Raw genomic sequence first — 13,680 nt, forward strand, 5'->3', positions numbered from 1 at the left:
TAGAAAATTTTCATTAAATACTACCTATTTTTCATGTTGAATCAATTTAAAGTAATTATATAAATTTAAAAATTAATTTAATACCCAATGGAAAATAATAGCAAAAGTTAATTAATTAAAATTATTAAAATTCTTTTAAATTAATTAATATATGTTGACACTAAAGAGACTCAAATTGATTATTCACTTAAAAATTAAAAATTAAAAAAAATGTAAATCTTAAAATAGGGATCAAATAAAAACAAGAATCAACCATAAAAATATAACAAAGTGTGTTTGGGATAACATGATTAAATTAACCAATAAGTTGTTTTAAAAAATTTACCTATTTTTCAACCACATAAACTAAATTTTAAAAACGATTTTAGAAAATAAAGTTTGATTTAGGAAAAATACTAAAAATCAACCTTTAATTAGAAAAATGAATTTTCACTGTTTAATAGTTAATCTCTATTAATTTATATAAAAAACTCCGACGACCACCATCTTTAAGCACTATTTCCATGAGTTGTCATTGACCAAACTTTGATCACTATCTCCCCTCAATCATCAGTCATCGTCTTCGACAATCGTCGCTAACCTTTGACCACAGTTTTTCACTACATCCACTAGCCGACCTCCTCCCACCATCTTCATCGACATTGCCAACCAACCTCCAACGACCCTCTTTCGACTGACCTTCGACCTCTATTTCAAGATAACCTCCACTTGTCGGCCCCAACCACCATTCCTATAACACCACTGACCACAATAGTCGACTGTTATCTCTACTGACGCTTTTATTTATACTGATTTAAAATTAATACATATTTAATGTTTAACGAACCAAACAAGGTTTTACATTAAAAAATAAAATGAGTTTTAAAAAACAGTTGCCAAACAATATATATTTTTATTTTAAGGAGGTTATTCTCAAAAGTAATAGAAAAACATATTTTTTCCTAATTCATACCAAACAAACTTGAATTGAAGTAAAAATTTTTGAAAATGAATGATTCATATTTTAAAACTTTGGACCAATCGAAATAACTCAATTGAATCAATTAAGTGCGTTGATAATTGCGAGACCTATAACTATAACCCGAACTGAATAATGGAAAAATCCTTATGGAGAGTAAAAAGTTAAGTTGAAAATTGATTTAATTTCTTGTAATTTATAGAAAATAAAATGCAATTAGGAAGTTGGTTAGATTAGATTAGCCGATGGATTGCGGTGCATTTTAACAAAACCATTTTTCTACTAAAGAGAAACGCAACCGCCAATTCATCGCATTTCCCATCACACAAGCAATCCGAATCCTAAAGAACACGGATCGATAGGCGGAAGGACCAATCCAATCTGCCGATTTGCTGCTAGCATTTCGATTCGAGTCCAATTATTTGGATATCATCAATGGCCGGCCTATCGCTCCAGTGCGGAGATTGTGGCGCACTCTTCAAATCCGTAGAAGAAGCTCAACAACATGCCGAACTCACTTCTCACTCCAACTTCTCCGAGTCCACCGAAGCAGTGCTCAATCTCGTCTGCACTGCTTGCGGCAAGCCCTGCCGGTCTAAGACGGTATGAATTTCGAACTACTTTCTTCTAATTTTAATCTCCAATTCACTTCTTTGCTTTTCCGGAGTTCGTAGCTGAATTTAGTAGAGCTGGGCCTTTTCAATTCTCTTTTTGTGGTTTTTGGTTCTGTAGGAAAGTGATTTGCATACGAAAAGGACTGGCCATACCGAGTTTGCTGATAAGACTTTGGAGGCTGCAAAACCAATAAGTTTGGAGGCCCGAAAGGTAGATGTGGAAGCGGAAGATGGCGGAGATGCAAGTGCTAGCAAGTCTGAAGGTATGGAACAATTCTCGTCATGATCTATTCTTTAAATTTCCAATCATGTTAAAAGAGAAAATATAGTTGTAGAAATGAACCCAGGGCGTGACTGATAGGTGAAAATTTAGGTTGAATGATAATGAGTTGTGGCTGTCTAAGGGGCACCCATTTCGACAATGCTAGCTGTAGAGTTCAGTTTATTGAGAACAGACGCCTTAGTTGCATTATCTACAAATTTCTGGTTCATGTCAAATGAAAGGAAAATAGAATCCATAATGTCAAATGAAAGGAAAATAGAATCCATAATCATCTTTTCATTCTTTGTCCAACGGCACTCAGAATTGAGACATTTACTTCCTTTCTTCTTTGATGGATATCCTTTCAAAGACAAAGTTAAGTCCCTGATGTGGGATATGAGAAGTCATTATGTTATATTAAATCGATCTATTCTACAATATTTACTTGAAGGCAAGAATCCTTCCTGTCATTCTTGGACCCTAGAAAGAAGGCTATACCAGAATAAGGTGAAAAGTGAAAGCCCCCTGAAGATTTAGTTAATCAAAGAAAAAAAAAAAAAAACTGAATATAACCTACTTACTGCCATTATTTATAGGTTCCCGCTGACCTTTATTTACAAAATGTCTCGTATAAAGCTATCCTTCGACTACTAACGTATTTAACCTGAAGTTGAACGAAAAAAAAAAAATTGATCTAACGGACACAACAAACGAAGAACTTACATGCCTAACAAGTAACACCATGCATTTTCATTTGGTTACTTCTTATATAAAAAGAGAAGAAACCTTTGTTCGCAACACCATCTCCCTCTCTTCACTGTATATCCTTAAATTCATCATCTCTAGATCTTGCACGTTCAAGTCACATCATCATGCAAATGCATGGAAATTATCTATGAAGCCGTCCTCTTAACTACAACAGTATATCGTTAGAAATTAATCTATGTTAGAAAAGATTAGTGTTACGATGGGAGATTGGTAAGAAAGCTCGTTAATGCAATCTAAAATTTCAAGCTAAGCTACATTTTAATTGTTTTTTTATTTGCTCACTGGTGCATTTTGCCACTTCAGTAAACATTTGACATTAATTTTTTTTTGTCTGTATTAAGAAATGGTTGTGCCTGAGGTGAACAAGAATATATTAGAGGAACTTGAAGCTATGGGCTTTCCAACAGCACGAGCAACCCGTGCACTCTTTTATTCTGGTGAGTTGTCTTTAAAGTCAGAATGCAAATCTCTTTTATTTTGAGTTCAAACACTTGGAATGTTATTTCTTCATCACTTGAGTATAATCAACTTATCGGAACTCTCTAGTCAAACTAGTATCCATGTTCATAACTTCGACCAGCAGAATATGGTTAAATTCAATTCTTATCTTTTAGATTAAGCATCTTTTTCCATTGTTCATTTAATTGAATGTGCTGGGGTAGGCTCTTTAAACGATTCAGACTCTCTCAGGTGATAGCAGAGATAGAAGGGCAACATTTAAGAGTAGCTTTAATGCAACCAAAACATTAAAAAGAGAGGGGCCAAGGATCTATGGAATAATGCTGTTAAGCCTTCCTCTATGGTGTATGGATTTATTGGGCCCAAAGGCTTATTTCATGATAATGCTGGAAGGAGGTGGTATATGTGGCCAAATATCATTACTCTTGTTGGAGTGTTTATGAACCTCCCTTTTTAACCTTCTTCCAAGTTCCAACAAAAGTGATTTGGTTTGGAGTAGCTTGTTGTAACTACTATGGTTTGCCGGGGGTCTTTTGTATGCTTGTAATGGGAGCACTAAAGCAATTTGTCACTTTTTTCCATGTTAATATAAACTTATTTGTTATATATCTCTTAACCTCAGCTGTTGGGTCCTTTCTTGTAATTCTTTATTTTTTCTGGTTCCTGTTGAGGTGGACTATTTTTATTTTTTATTTGGATTGCCACGTGTATTATTTCATTTGCTCAAATAAAATTAGATTTTCATTAAAAGAAAAAAAAAAGAAGTAGAAAATCTTATATGTTCATGTAGATTTGCAAAGATAATAGGTTCAGAATATATTTCCTTATTGGAAAAACTGAAACCTAAGTTAGGATATTTTAGTCTTATATGTTTATGGTACTTCCTTGTTGATGAACTGTGCATGATGGTGTAAACATTGTAAAATTCCTAAGCATGCTCCTCAGAATACTGCTAATATATTATTTTGGTAATTCTTTTCAGTTTGTCTCATCCACTCAGTTTGTTAGACCATCTTTTTAATGAAATGAACAAAGATATATCCATATTTTCATGAATAATAAATAGGATTGACATTAGGGGTTATAAGGGTATTAAAAGCATAATAGTAATTAGTTAGGGAGTTAGTTATATTTGTTGGTTATAAATAGAGGGAGATGTGAATGGAGAAGATAAGCAATTTTTGGTATATAAACTAGGGCTTGAGAGTGATCTCTAGATAGGCTAGGCTTGAGTATGATCTCAAGGAGGGAGGATCCAAGTACCTTGAATCAATTGGTTTATCATGTATTTCTATTATTTTTTATATTCAATATATCTAGGTTCTATCAATAACATATGGATATTCATTTTAATAGAACTATCATTTATGTATCTATTAACAAGTTTCAATTTCTCTCATTTTAGGTAATGCTAGTCTTGAGGCAGCAGTCAATTGGGTAGTTGAACATGAGAATGATCCAGAGATAGATCAGATGCCTTTGGTATGCCCTGCTGTTCTTATTTTTTAGTATTTGTATCTTTAATTTGTTTCGGAGCTCTACTTTGCTTCACACATACAAAACAATCTCTATTCATCAAGGTATGAATAGGGTCTTTGTAGAGGTACAAGTAGATAAATTTGATTGGTTGTTTGTTTTCTTTAGGTGCAAGTTTGTGTGTTCTAAACTGAAGCTGAACTGATATAATGGAAAAAGCAAAACTAGTTAAAGGAGAAGCTTTGAAAAATCAGATCATGGCAAAGAAAAAAAGCTTATTGAACCTTTCAAAACCTCTAGTGTATTAAAACGCTGGCAGAATCAACCAAAGCTGCTCAAATTGATGAAAAAACCAAATGAACTGAACATATCCGGGTTTAAATCTTATAAAACCGAACCAATTGACACAGTTTAGCCAAGATGATATATGGCAACCTACCTTGCTCAACGAAAGTTGTTGTTTCTATCAAAATAGAAAAAAAGAAAAAAAAGAAAAAAGACAACTAACCTTGCTGTTTCAATAATCTTCATTGGCAGGATTTCATATTATTTATTATACATATTATGTTGCCAAACTCATGTTCTATATATATTTTAAAATTTATTGACAGAGGTAGCAGGTCAATTGGATTATGCCATCTTTGTTTGTTTAGTTCTTGGAGGGAATGAGACCTTACTTTGTGTTTATTTCTCAGGTTCCCAAGGACACAAAGGTTGAGGCTCCAAAGCCTTCTCTTACACCCGAGCAATTGAAAGCAAAACAGCAGGAGCTAAGGTACAGGGTCACTCATAGGGATATTGTGCTAGTATTGAAAAGAGAAAATACGTAATTTGGGGGTGGGGGGAGGAGGCAACAGCATCTCTCAGAAGCCAACAAATTTTGAAAAGGATTCCAATTAGCATTACATAAGGATTGCAAATTTTATTATTATTATTACTACTACTACTGCTACTGACATAAAAAAGGAATAATACAAATGAATGAAGTCCTCGGTCTAGAGAATCCAACGAGAAGTAGGGAAAACAGTTCTATCAATTAAGTTATAATCTCTGACCATGTACCTTCAAAGCACTAGACATTTTCCAACCAAAATTTTATGGAGATCATACCTGTCATGATACTGCACACCACCTTGGTCATATTTTTAAATCTTTAGGCAACAAAGTTCTCAATCTAATTAAGAAAAGATTCCTGACTGCATGATTGCCAATTAGCATTGTTTTGTTAGGTGGCTTTTTTTCCCTCTTTTTGTTTGTTTTTGTTTTGTTCTGTTGGGGACTGGCTTCCTATTTTTCTCTCTTATGGTGAATTATCTTTTAGGGAACGGGCTAGGAAGAAAAAAGAGGAGGAAGAGAAGATAGCGGAAAGAGAAAGGGAAAAGGTATTTTATGCTTCGTTCATTTTTATAGCAACCTTTCAAGAAATAATTAAATCATTGAGGAACATCAGGATAAAGCTTGCCATCTGTTTATTATAAATTTTTTCTCTTGTCATTTCTTTAGCTTTTTCATGTTTACGTCCTGGTTTTGTTTTAATTAAGCTCCTTTTTCTTTCTTTTCTTTGGTGATAGATTCATAGAATTAGAAGTCATTAGGCTATGAAAAAGTTAAAAGTAGAATTGTTGTGTTCCTTAGCTTTTTATGACTGACAATGTGCCTCAGATAGATAATATAATATGTATTTGTTTTCTCAGGAGAGAATTCGAATTGGGAAGGAGCTCTTAGAAGCGAAAAGGATCGAGGAAGAAAATGAGAGAAAAAGGTTCTTTTTAGGTCTTTGTTATGGTCTTTTTATATTTGGTAGATAGAATTGTTCATGAATGGAATTGTTCTTATGCTATTGAAAGCATTATTACTATGTTGTATTGTATTCAAGTTTGCTCCTTTTTTATGCAAAATATCTTTCCTATTGTAGAATATTAGCCTTGAGAAAAGCCGAAAAAGAAGAAGAGAAAAGAGCCAGGGAGAAAATTCGTCAAAAACTTGAAGAGGACAAGGTAGTGATAGTTCCTAATCCTGAAAAATTGTGCGTATTAAATCAACTAAGCATCATATAGTATAGGATTTTGTTTTTAAATGTTATTTTTTTTGTGTGTTATTCCTCATGAATCAATGTGCATTTCTTTTCTACTCACTTTGCAGATTGATAAAAAGATGTTTTAAATGCATAGCTGCATGTTGGTTTGCGGAATGTACTATCTAGTGTTATTTTCGTAGTTTACATTTTTTACTCTCAATTCTTTAGTAACTTCAGCTATGAAAACAAGTAATAATCTGTACCCATCGTTTCATAGAAGTTGGTTCATAAGTGTGGTTCTTGTGGGATGGTTTGGCTGCAGCTGGTTATTTCAATTATTAATGGGCTTGGTCTGCTGGTCCTGGAAATGTTTTGTTTATTTATTTATTTTGTAAAAAACCACACTTTAGAGATGGAAGAATATACAAGGACACAAAAAACCAAGTCTCAACAGAAAAAAGAGTTTGACACTAACTACAGAAATGGACTTCTCCAATCCAAAAGAACAAGACCAAGCTCGTAATACAAAAACTACGTAGTAACCGATGTCATTTATCCCTTCCCGATCTCTCAATCTCTCTAAAAGTTATTTGAACTCATGAGTTCAATTCTCCTTTGTGAAGTCTGTCACATCAGTGCGTCTTTTTTAAAGTCAACCTGGCCTAGCTAGGATGTGGATATTATGTATCTTTCTTAATTCCAAATATAATGAGATTTGTTGAGAATTATGTAAGTGATCTTTTTTTATTATAATAGTTTTTTTGTTAAATTATAAATCCCTCGATTTTCAAAAGTTACTAATAAATCTTTGAACTTTCAATTTTGTATCTAGGAGGTCCTTGACATGAAATTAACTGTTTATATTTTAATGAAATTAACAGTTTACTTGATTAACCCCTTGTCCTTAGGCTTTTCTACATTTGCCTTGGTATAAAAAAAAGAAAAAAAAATTCTATCTTCTTTCCTATAAAAAAAAGTAAATGTTTTATTAGACATAAAAATAAAATTTTGTATCTAGTATAGTAAGGTCCCTAACTTTCCATTTTCTATATAATAGATGTTCCGATTTAAAAAATGTCGAATATAGACATGGAATTGAAAGTTTAAGGACACTTGTTAACATTAAGTTGAAAGTTTAATAACGACCATGGATTAGCTTAGTGGTAAATAGAGAGACATAGTCTCAATAACTAAGAGTCATGAGTTCAATCCATGGTGGCCATCTACTTAGGAATTAATTTCCTACGAGTTTCCTTGACATCCAAATATTGTAGGGTCAAGTGGGTTGTCCTGTGAGATTAGTTAAGTGCGCGTAAGCTGGCCCGGCCACTCACGGATATAAAAAAAGAAATTAAGTTGAAAGTTCAGTGTTCTATTAGATTCTCAAAAGTCTATTACATGTGGAATTAAAAGTCCGAGACCGATTAGAGATGTTTTTAATATTTTAGAGACCTCATGGATGCATACCTAAAACCTTAGTAACTAAACTTATACTTGTTTTGTTTTCTTTTTTTGTTAGTATTGTTTCTCTTAATATAGAAAATGACATTTGGTTGATGAGATGATATAGAAACAACAATTCAGATAAGCTAACCGATTTAAAAAGACCATTTAGTGTTCTATATCATCTTATCAACGAAATGCCATTTTGAATAGGTGATGAATAGAAAAGTAGAATCCCCAGTAGGTTGTGCTACCAATGAAATTCGGCTTATCATGAAACGAGTCTTGATTTTGTTCAACAATTAGAGTGCTTTTTTTAATCATTTTTATCATTTGTGATTGGTCCAAAAGCAATAGTCCTTTAGTTGGTAAAAGGTTAAAATTCTTCTTTTGTTTATCATATTGTTTTTTTGTAAGTTGTGAGCAAAATGATAATAGACTGTGATTTTATTATAAAGAAGTTATTTTTTCACAGGCAGAAAGAAGACGGAGGCTTGGATTGCCACCAGAAGATCCTTCAACTGCAAAACCTCCGGCACCTGTTGTTGAAGAGAAAAAGGTATTGCCTGTGCTGTTGGATTTGGTACTCTTTCAATTTTGAATTGCTTAGAGTTTCTTTGATTAAATGTTTGTTTGTAACTGCAGATGTCTTTACCAGTTAGACCTGCTTCAAAGGCAGAGCAAATGAGAGAATGTTTGCGATCATTAAAGTCCAATCACAAGGTAAGTATGTTTAAGAATTCATAGAACACTCCCAACGCAGACCGGAACTCACAGAATTGTAATTTTACACGTCTGTACACTAGCACTAGCACACACATATGGAAGTACAATTGCTTGCATATGGGATATAATTGAAAAAGAATTTGAAAGCGTGCACCAACGAGGAGCTCTGAACTAACTTAACCAAGTCAAAGAAATCATCCCAACTCCTACTTCTGTCATTGAAAGTTCTGCCGATTCCTTTCTAACCAGGGTTAACAAGGCATGGCTTTGTTTGCATTTGTCCACGAAATAGTTGTCCTTTCCATTCATTACTTATTTACTTTCCTAAGGAACAAAACTTTTCTCAATGAAAAGATACTAGTGCTCAATAGATACCAACTCCACAAGGGTGTCATGTCCAATAAGGAAACGACTGAGGTTACCTCTCTTCTTTCCTTAGTGAAGCCTTTTCTTGTAATTCTTTCTTTAGATTGTCGTTGGATCCCTCTCTTAGCAGAAAGTTTATGTTCGTTGTGGTTTGGAGGATCAAGATAGGTAAGACAATTAGGTTCTTTATTTGGCAAGTCTTGCTTGTATGGAACTTTGGATAGGTTGGTTTGAAGGAGGACCTCTCTTGTGGGGCTTTTTTGTTGTATTCTGTGTCAGAGGGGTGTGGAAGACTTATATCATCTCCTTTGGGATTGCCAATATGCAAGATATGCTTGGAGCTATTTTATGCCGGAGTTCGATGTTAGTTTTGCTGGGCAAAGGAACTTTCATGCAACAATCGAGGAATTTTTCCACCATTCAACATTTAGAGAGAGACCGTTTTTTGTGGTTTGTTGGGGGTGTGTGTTGTGATTTGAGATCTTTGGGGGAATGGAAGGATAGAGTATTTAGAGGTAGAGATAAGGAACCTTGCGAGGTTTGGTTCTTAGTGAGGTTCCTTATGTCTCATGGGGATTTGGTTTTGAAGATTTTTTTTAACTATTCTATAGGCAACATTTTACTTAGCTGGAGCCCTTTATTTGGTTGGAGTGTCTTGGTGGTATTGAAAGCAATGACAAAAAAATAACACACAAGTTTACATGGAAATCCTTGTGCAGGGAGAAAAACCATGGTATTGTTTTCTCTTGTTATTTTCTAGTAATCGCAAAAGATACAATTGGGGAATAATAAAAAGACAACAATAACTTATTGTAGAAAAGGAAAAAGTATTTACGGTGAATCTACCATTGGGCTTAAGCCCACTAATTTTAACACTCCCCTCAAGTTGAGATGTAAATATCAATAAGATCCAACTTGGTAACACATGAATCAAAGCTTTGTCTGAGAAGCCCCGTGATGAGAATATCAACAACCTGTTGACTCGAGGGAATGTAAGGAATGCATATGCTACCATCGTCCAGTGTTTCTTTAATTTCTATCAATCTCCACATGTTTAGTTCTATCATGCTGAACTGGATTGTTAGCAATGCTAATAGCCGCCTTATTATCGCAAAATAATTTCATCGGCACCTCACAATCCTGATGAAGGTCAGATAAAACCTTCTGTAGCCAAATCCACTCACATGTCCCCGAATTGATAGCCCTGTACTCTGCTTCATCACTCCTTCTAGCCACAACTTCTTGCTTCTTACTCCTCCAAGTTACGAGATTGCCTATACAAAGATACGATAACCAAAGGTGGATTTCTTGTTAACAATAGACCCTTCCCAGTCAAAATTAGTATAAGCCTCAATACATCTTCTGCCGGTCTTCCTGAACACCAACACTTTACCAGGAGTCTTTTCAAGTACCTCAAAATTTTGTTAACAATCTCCATGTGTTCCTTAAGGGGACCTGTATGAATGAGTTAATAACACTCACAACATAGGATATATCCAGTCTAGTGTGAGACAAGTAGATCAACTTTCTTATAAGGAGTTGGTATTTTTCTTTGTCAACTGGAACTTTATCACCTGAATTTTCCAGTTTACAGTTGAACTTAATAGGGGTATCAACAGGACGATATCCGAGAATGACTGTTTCAATCAACAAATCAAGTGTTTACTTATATCATCTTTGGATCTAGCTACCTCCATCCCAAGGAAATACTTTGGGTTTCCCAAGTTTTTAATTTCAATCAACAAATTGCTAGGAGTGTTTGGAGCCCCTTATGTTGCCTCGAATGTCACAATCTGCTGCCGAAGCATGTCTAGTTGTTGTTGGGGTGGTACCATAAGAAAAGCCTTGTAGGTGATGTTTGGACTGAGTCGAGGAATCACCATCCTCAAATTTCGGTTAGGTAAAGGATTACCAACACGAGGGTGGCAATTGGGTCGAGTTTCTGGAGAGGTATAGTATCCGGTTGGATAGCGGTGTAGGATTTGGTTTGCTGCAGCGTTGGATAGATCTAGGATTTGCGGCAAAGTGGTAGGATTTTGTAGTAGGATGCAGCTGGATGGTGGTAGAATTAGTGATAGATCTAGGGGTTTGCGGCAAGGTGGTAAAGGAGGCTAGGGTTGTGGGTGGACAGGGACTGGCAGCTGAGCATCGGATGATGGCTGATGTCAGATCAAAAGTGTATGTGGCTGGGCAAAGCAGATCAGAGGCTGACGGTTGTTAGTGACTGGTTGGACAGCAGTGAGCAGATTGGCACGTGCGTGGATGTTTGCGGCTGGTTAAGGGCAAGAGAAGAGGTCCATGGTGCATGTGGCAGAGGATCTGAGCCGATCAATGTGCTCTGAAGGCGGCGGAAGAAGTCCTCCATCGTGACAGCAATTCTCACATCCACAGCGGCATGGATGTTGGCGATGGTTTCGGCAGTCTCCTCTGTTCGGGTTCCATCAAGAGTGGTGTCGTCTAGGGTTTCGTCTTTATCCCTCTCTGATACTATATTGAAAGTAACGACAAAAAAATAACACACAAGTTTATGTGGAAACCCTAGTGTAGGGAGAAAAACCACAATATTGTTTTCTCTTATTATTTACTTATAATCACAAAAGATACAATTGGGGAATAATAAAAAAGACCACGAGAGCTTATTGTAAAAAAAGGAAAGAATGTTGGGCTGGTTTTTTTGGATGCTGAAAGTTCTTTCCATAAAAGAAAGCGTGCGTAGAAAAAAAATTGCACTGGAACCAGTATAGTTGATTACCGACTGCAGGGACGGTAAAATAATACATATTTGGGCTTTCTTTGTTTCTTCTGGCTTCTGCATTGGGCCCCAACTTAGAACATGTTAGTTGTACATGCTCTGCAATACCAAATATCTTGGCTGTATGGATTTGTTGTTTTGGCCATAGTTGTATATTATTGCTTTGAAGTTCAAAACTATCAATTTATTTGAACAGTCAGGAGAATAAGACCGGTCGTTTCATTTTAGTTTCTTTAATGTTAGTTACTGAGACGATAATTTTAATTCATCTTTCTTCCTTAAAGTAAATTCAATTTGGTTAGAGTGATCCCTTGTCTTAACTTCTACGTTTGTTCTAGGAGGACGATGCTAAAGTGAAGAGAGCGTTTCAAACCCTTCTAACTTATGTGGGAAACGTGGTGAAAAATCCTGATGAAGAGAAATTCAGAAAAATAAGACTTAGCAACCAAACTTTCCAGGTAGCCTCTTTCACTAATTATGGTTCTATTTTACCCGTTTCCGATGTCTATTGAAATGATTCACTTCTTTTTAAGAAAATTTTCTGGTAAATTTATGTTCTATTTGCAAGAACTATCAAACTTGCAAGTAAGCAATCTTTATGGTTTTTTTTTTTCTGGAAAGGAGACAAGCTTCTTTATTATTAATAAGTGATTCCAAAGCAATTCACTATATGCATCTTTGATTTGCATGTAGAAGGGTAAAAAACACAGAACACACATTTGCACAAACTAATGATTCGTTTTCAGTTAGAGTCTAATTGACCATATCACAAGGATGCACTATTTCTCACAAGGACTTTCTGATCCCGAGTGTTAACATCATAATGGTGAACTTGATTTTGTGACCTGATTAGTTAATTGCTCTTTTTCTCGTTGATTGTCAATTTTGTTTGAAAATGGTTAAATACAAATTTGGTAGGTAGACTTTGATGGTGATCTATTTAATCCTCGAAGTTCTAAATATGTCTTTGAACTTCTAATGATTATTCTACATCTGTCAGTATTGTAGACAAATGTTGGCTGATTAGGCCGAAGTGATGTGATATATGGGGAAATGAATTGAACAACTAGAAAGAAATAGAGTTACTTGCTTTATATAAAAGGATCATAAATTGCGACTTTGATAACAGTGCATTTTGTGCCAATTTGTCTATCATACCGTGTACTAAATTAGCAAATATTTGTGTAGTTAACATTTTCACATCATCAATGTTGACATATTTTTTAATTTTTAGGAACTAAATTGACACGATTATGACGATAAAATTATATCCTTGAGTTAAATGAACAACTAAACCTGAACTACCCATTGGATGCAACAGGATAGAGTGGGTACACTGAGAGGAGGAATTGAGTTTCTAGAGCTGTGTGGGTTCGAGAAAATCGAAGGTGGCGAGTTCTTATTTCTGCCCAGAAACAAGGTTGACAGGGCAGTGCTAAATACAGCTGGCTCTGAGCTCGACTCTGCTATTAAAAATCCTTTCTTTGGCGTCCTCTAATTTCATGTTACAGAGAAAAAAAAAATATTTTAGTACTTTTTTTTTGGGTGTGGAATATGGTCCAGATTGATGTTGATATTTGTCCTTTGGTGACACTACATTAAGAAAGATTTAGTGCATTTACTCCCTAAATGGTGGTGTCATATTGTTTGTTTTGGTGATGTCTCCTCTGCTATTATTGTCTTATTTTTTCACATATTCTTTTGATCTCATCCCTGCATTTTTTAAAAAGAAATTTGTGTCTAAAAAATCCATAAATCCAACAAATGACATTGGAGGTGGAGACGCGAGCCTGTTGAAATATCCTTGACCCGGGGTTAGGAGTTGGATTCGGAAGCGAG

General features: G+C 35.0%; 1 protein-coding gene across 1 annotated transcript; it reads left to right on the forward strand.

Moving 5' to 3' along the window:
- The first annotated feature begins 1,193 nt into the window (after window positions 1-1,193).
- LOC103496959 (uncharacterized) lies at window positions 1,194-13,482 on the forward strand. The gene is made up of 12 exons (XM_008459006.3): window positions 1,194-1,561; window positions 1,691-1,835; window positions 2,944-3,039; window positions 4,467-4,543; window positions 5,233-5,312; window positions 5,859-5,919; window positions 6,232-6,299; window positions 6,453-6,534; window positions 8,473-8,556; window positions 8,643-8,720; window positions 12,180-12,299; window positions 13,163-13,482. Exons 1-12 carry the CDS (start codon window positions 1,394-1,396, stop codon window positions 13,337-13,339), a joined length of 1,236 nt encoding a protein of 411 aa, XP_008457228.1. The 5' UTR covers window positions 1,194-1,393; the 3' UTR covers window positions 13,340-13,482.
- Window positions 13,483-13,680: the final 198 nt, after the last annotated feature.

The sequence above is a fragment of the Cucumis melo genome, chromosome 5 (genome assembly GCF_025177605.1).
Source record: "Cucumis melo cultivar AY chromosome 5, USDA_Cmelo_AY_1.0, whole genome shotgun sequence".
In the NCBI taxonomy this organism is placed as follows: Eukaryota; Viridiplantae; Streptophyta; class Magnoliopsida; order Cucurbitales; family Cucurbitaceae; genus Cucumis; species Cucumis melo.

Coding starts and splice junctions, on each gene's coding strand:
- LOC103496959 (XM_008459006.3), top strand. CDS start 1,394: ATGGCCGGCCTATCGCTCCAGTGCGGAGATTGTGGCGCACTCTTCAAA. Junction 4,544..5,232: donor AGATAGATCAGATGCCTTTG/GTATGCCCTGCT, acceptor TTTATTTCTCAG/GTTCCCAAGGACACAAAGGT. Junction 5,920..6,231: donor CGGAAAGAGAAAGGGAAAAG/GTATTTTATGCT, acceptor TTGTTTTCTCAG/GAGAGAATTCGAATTGGGAA.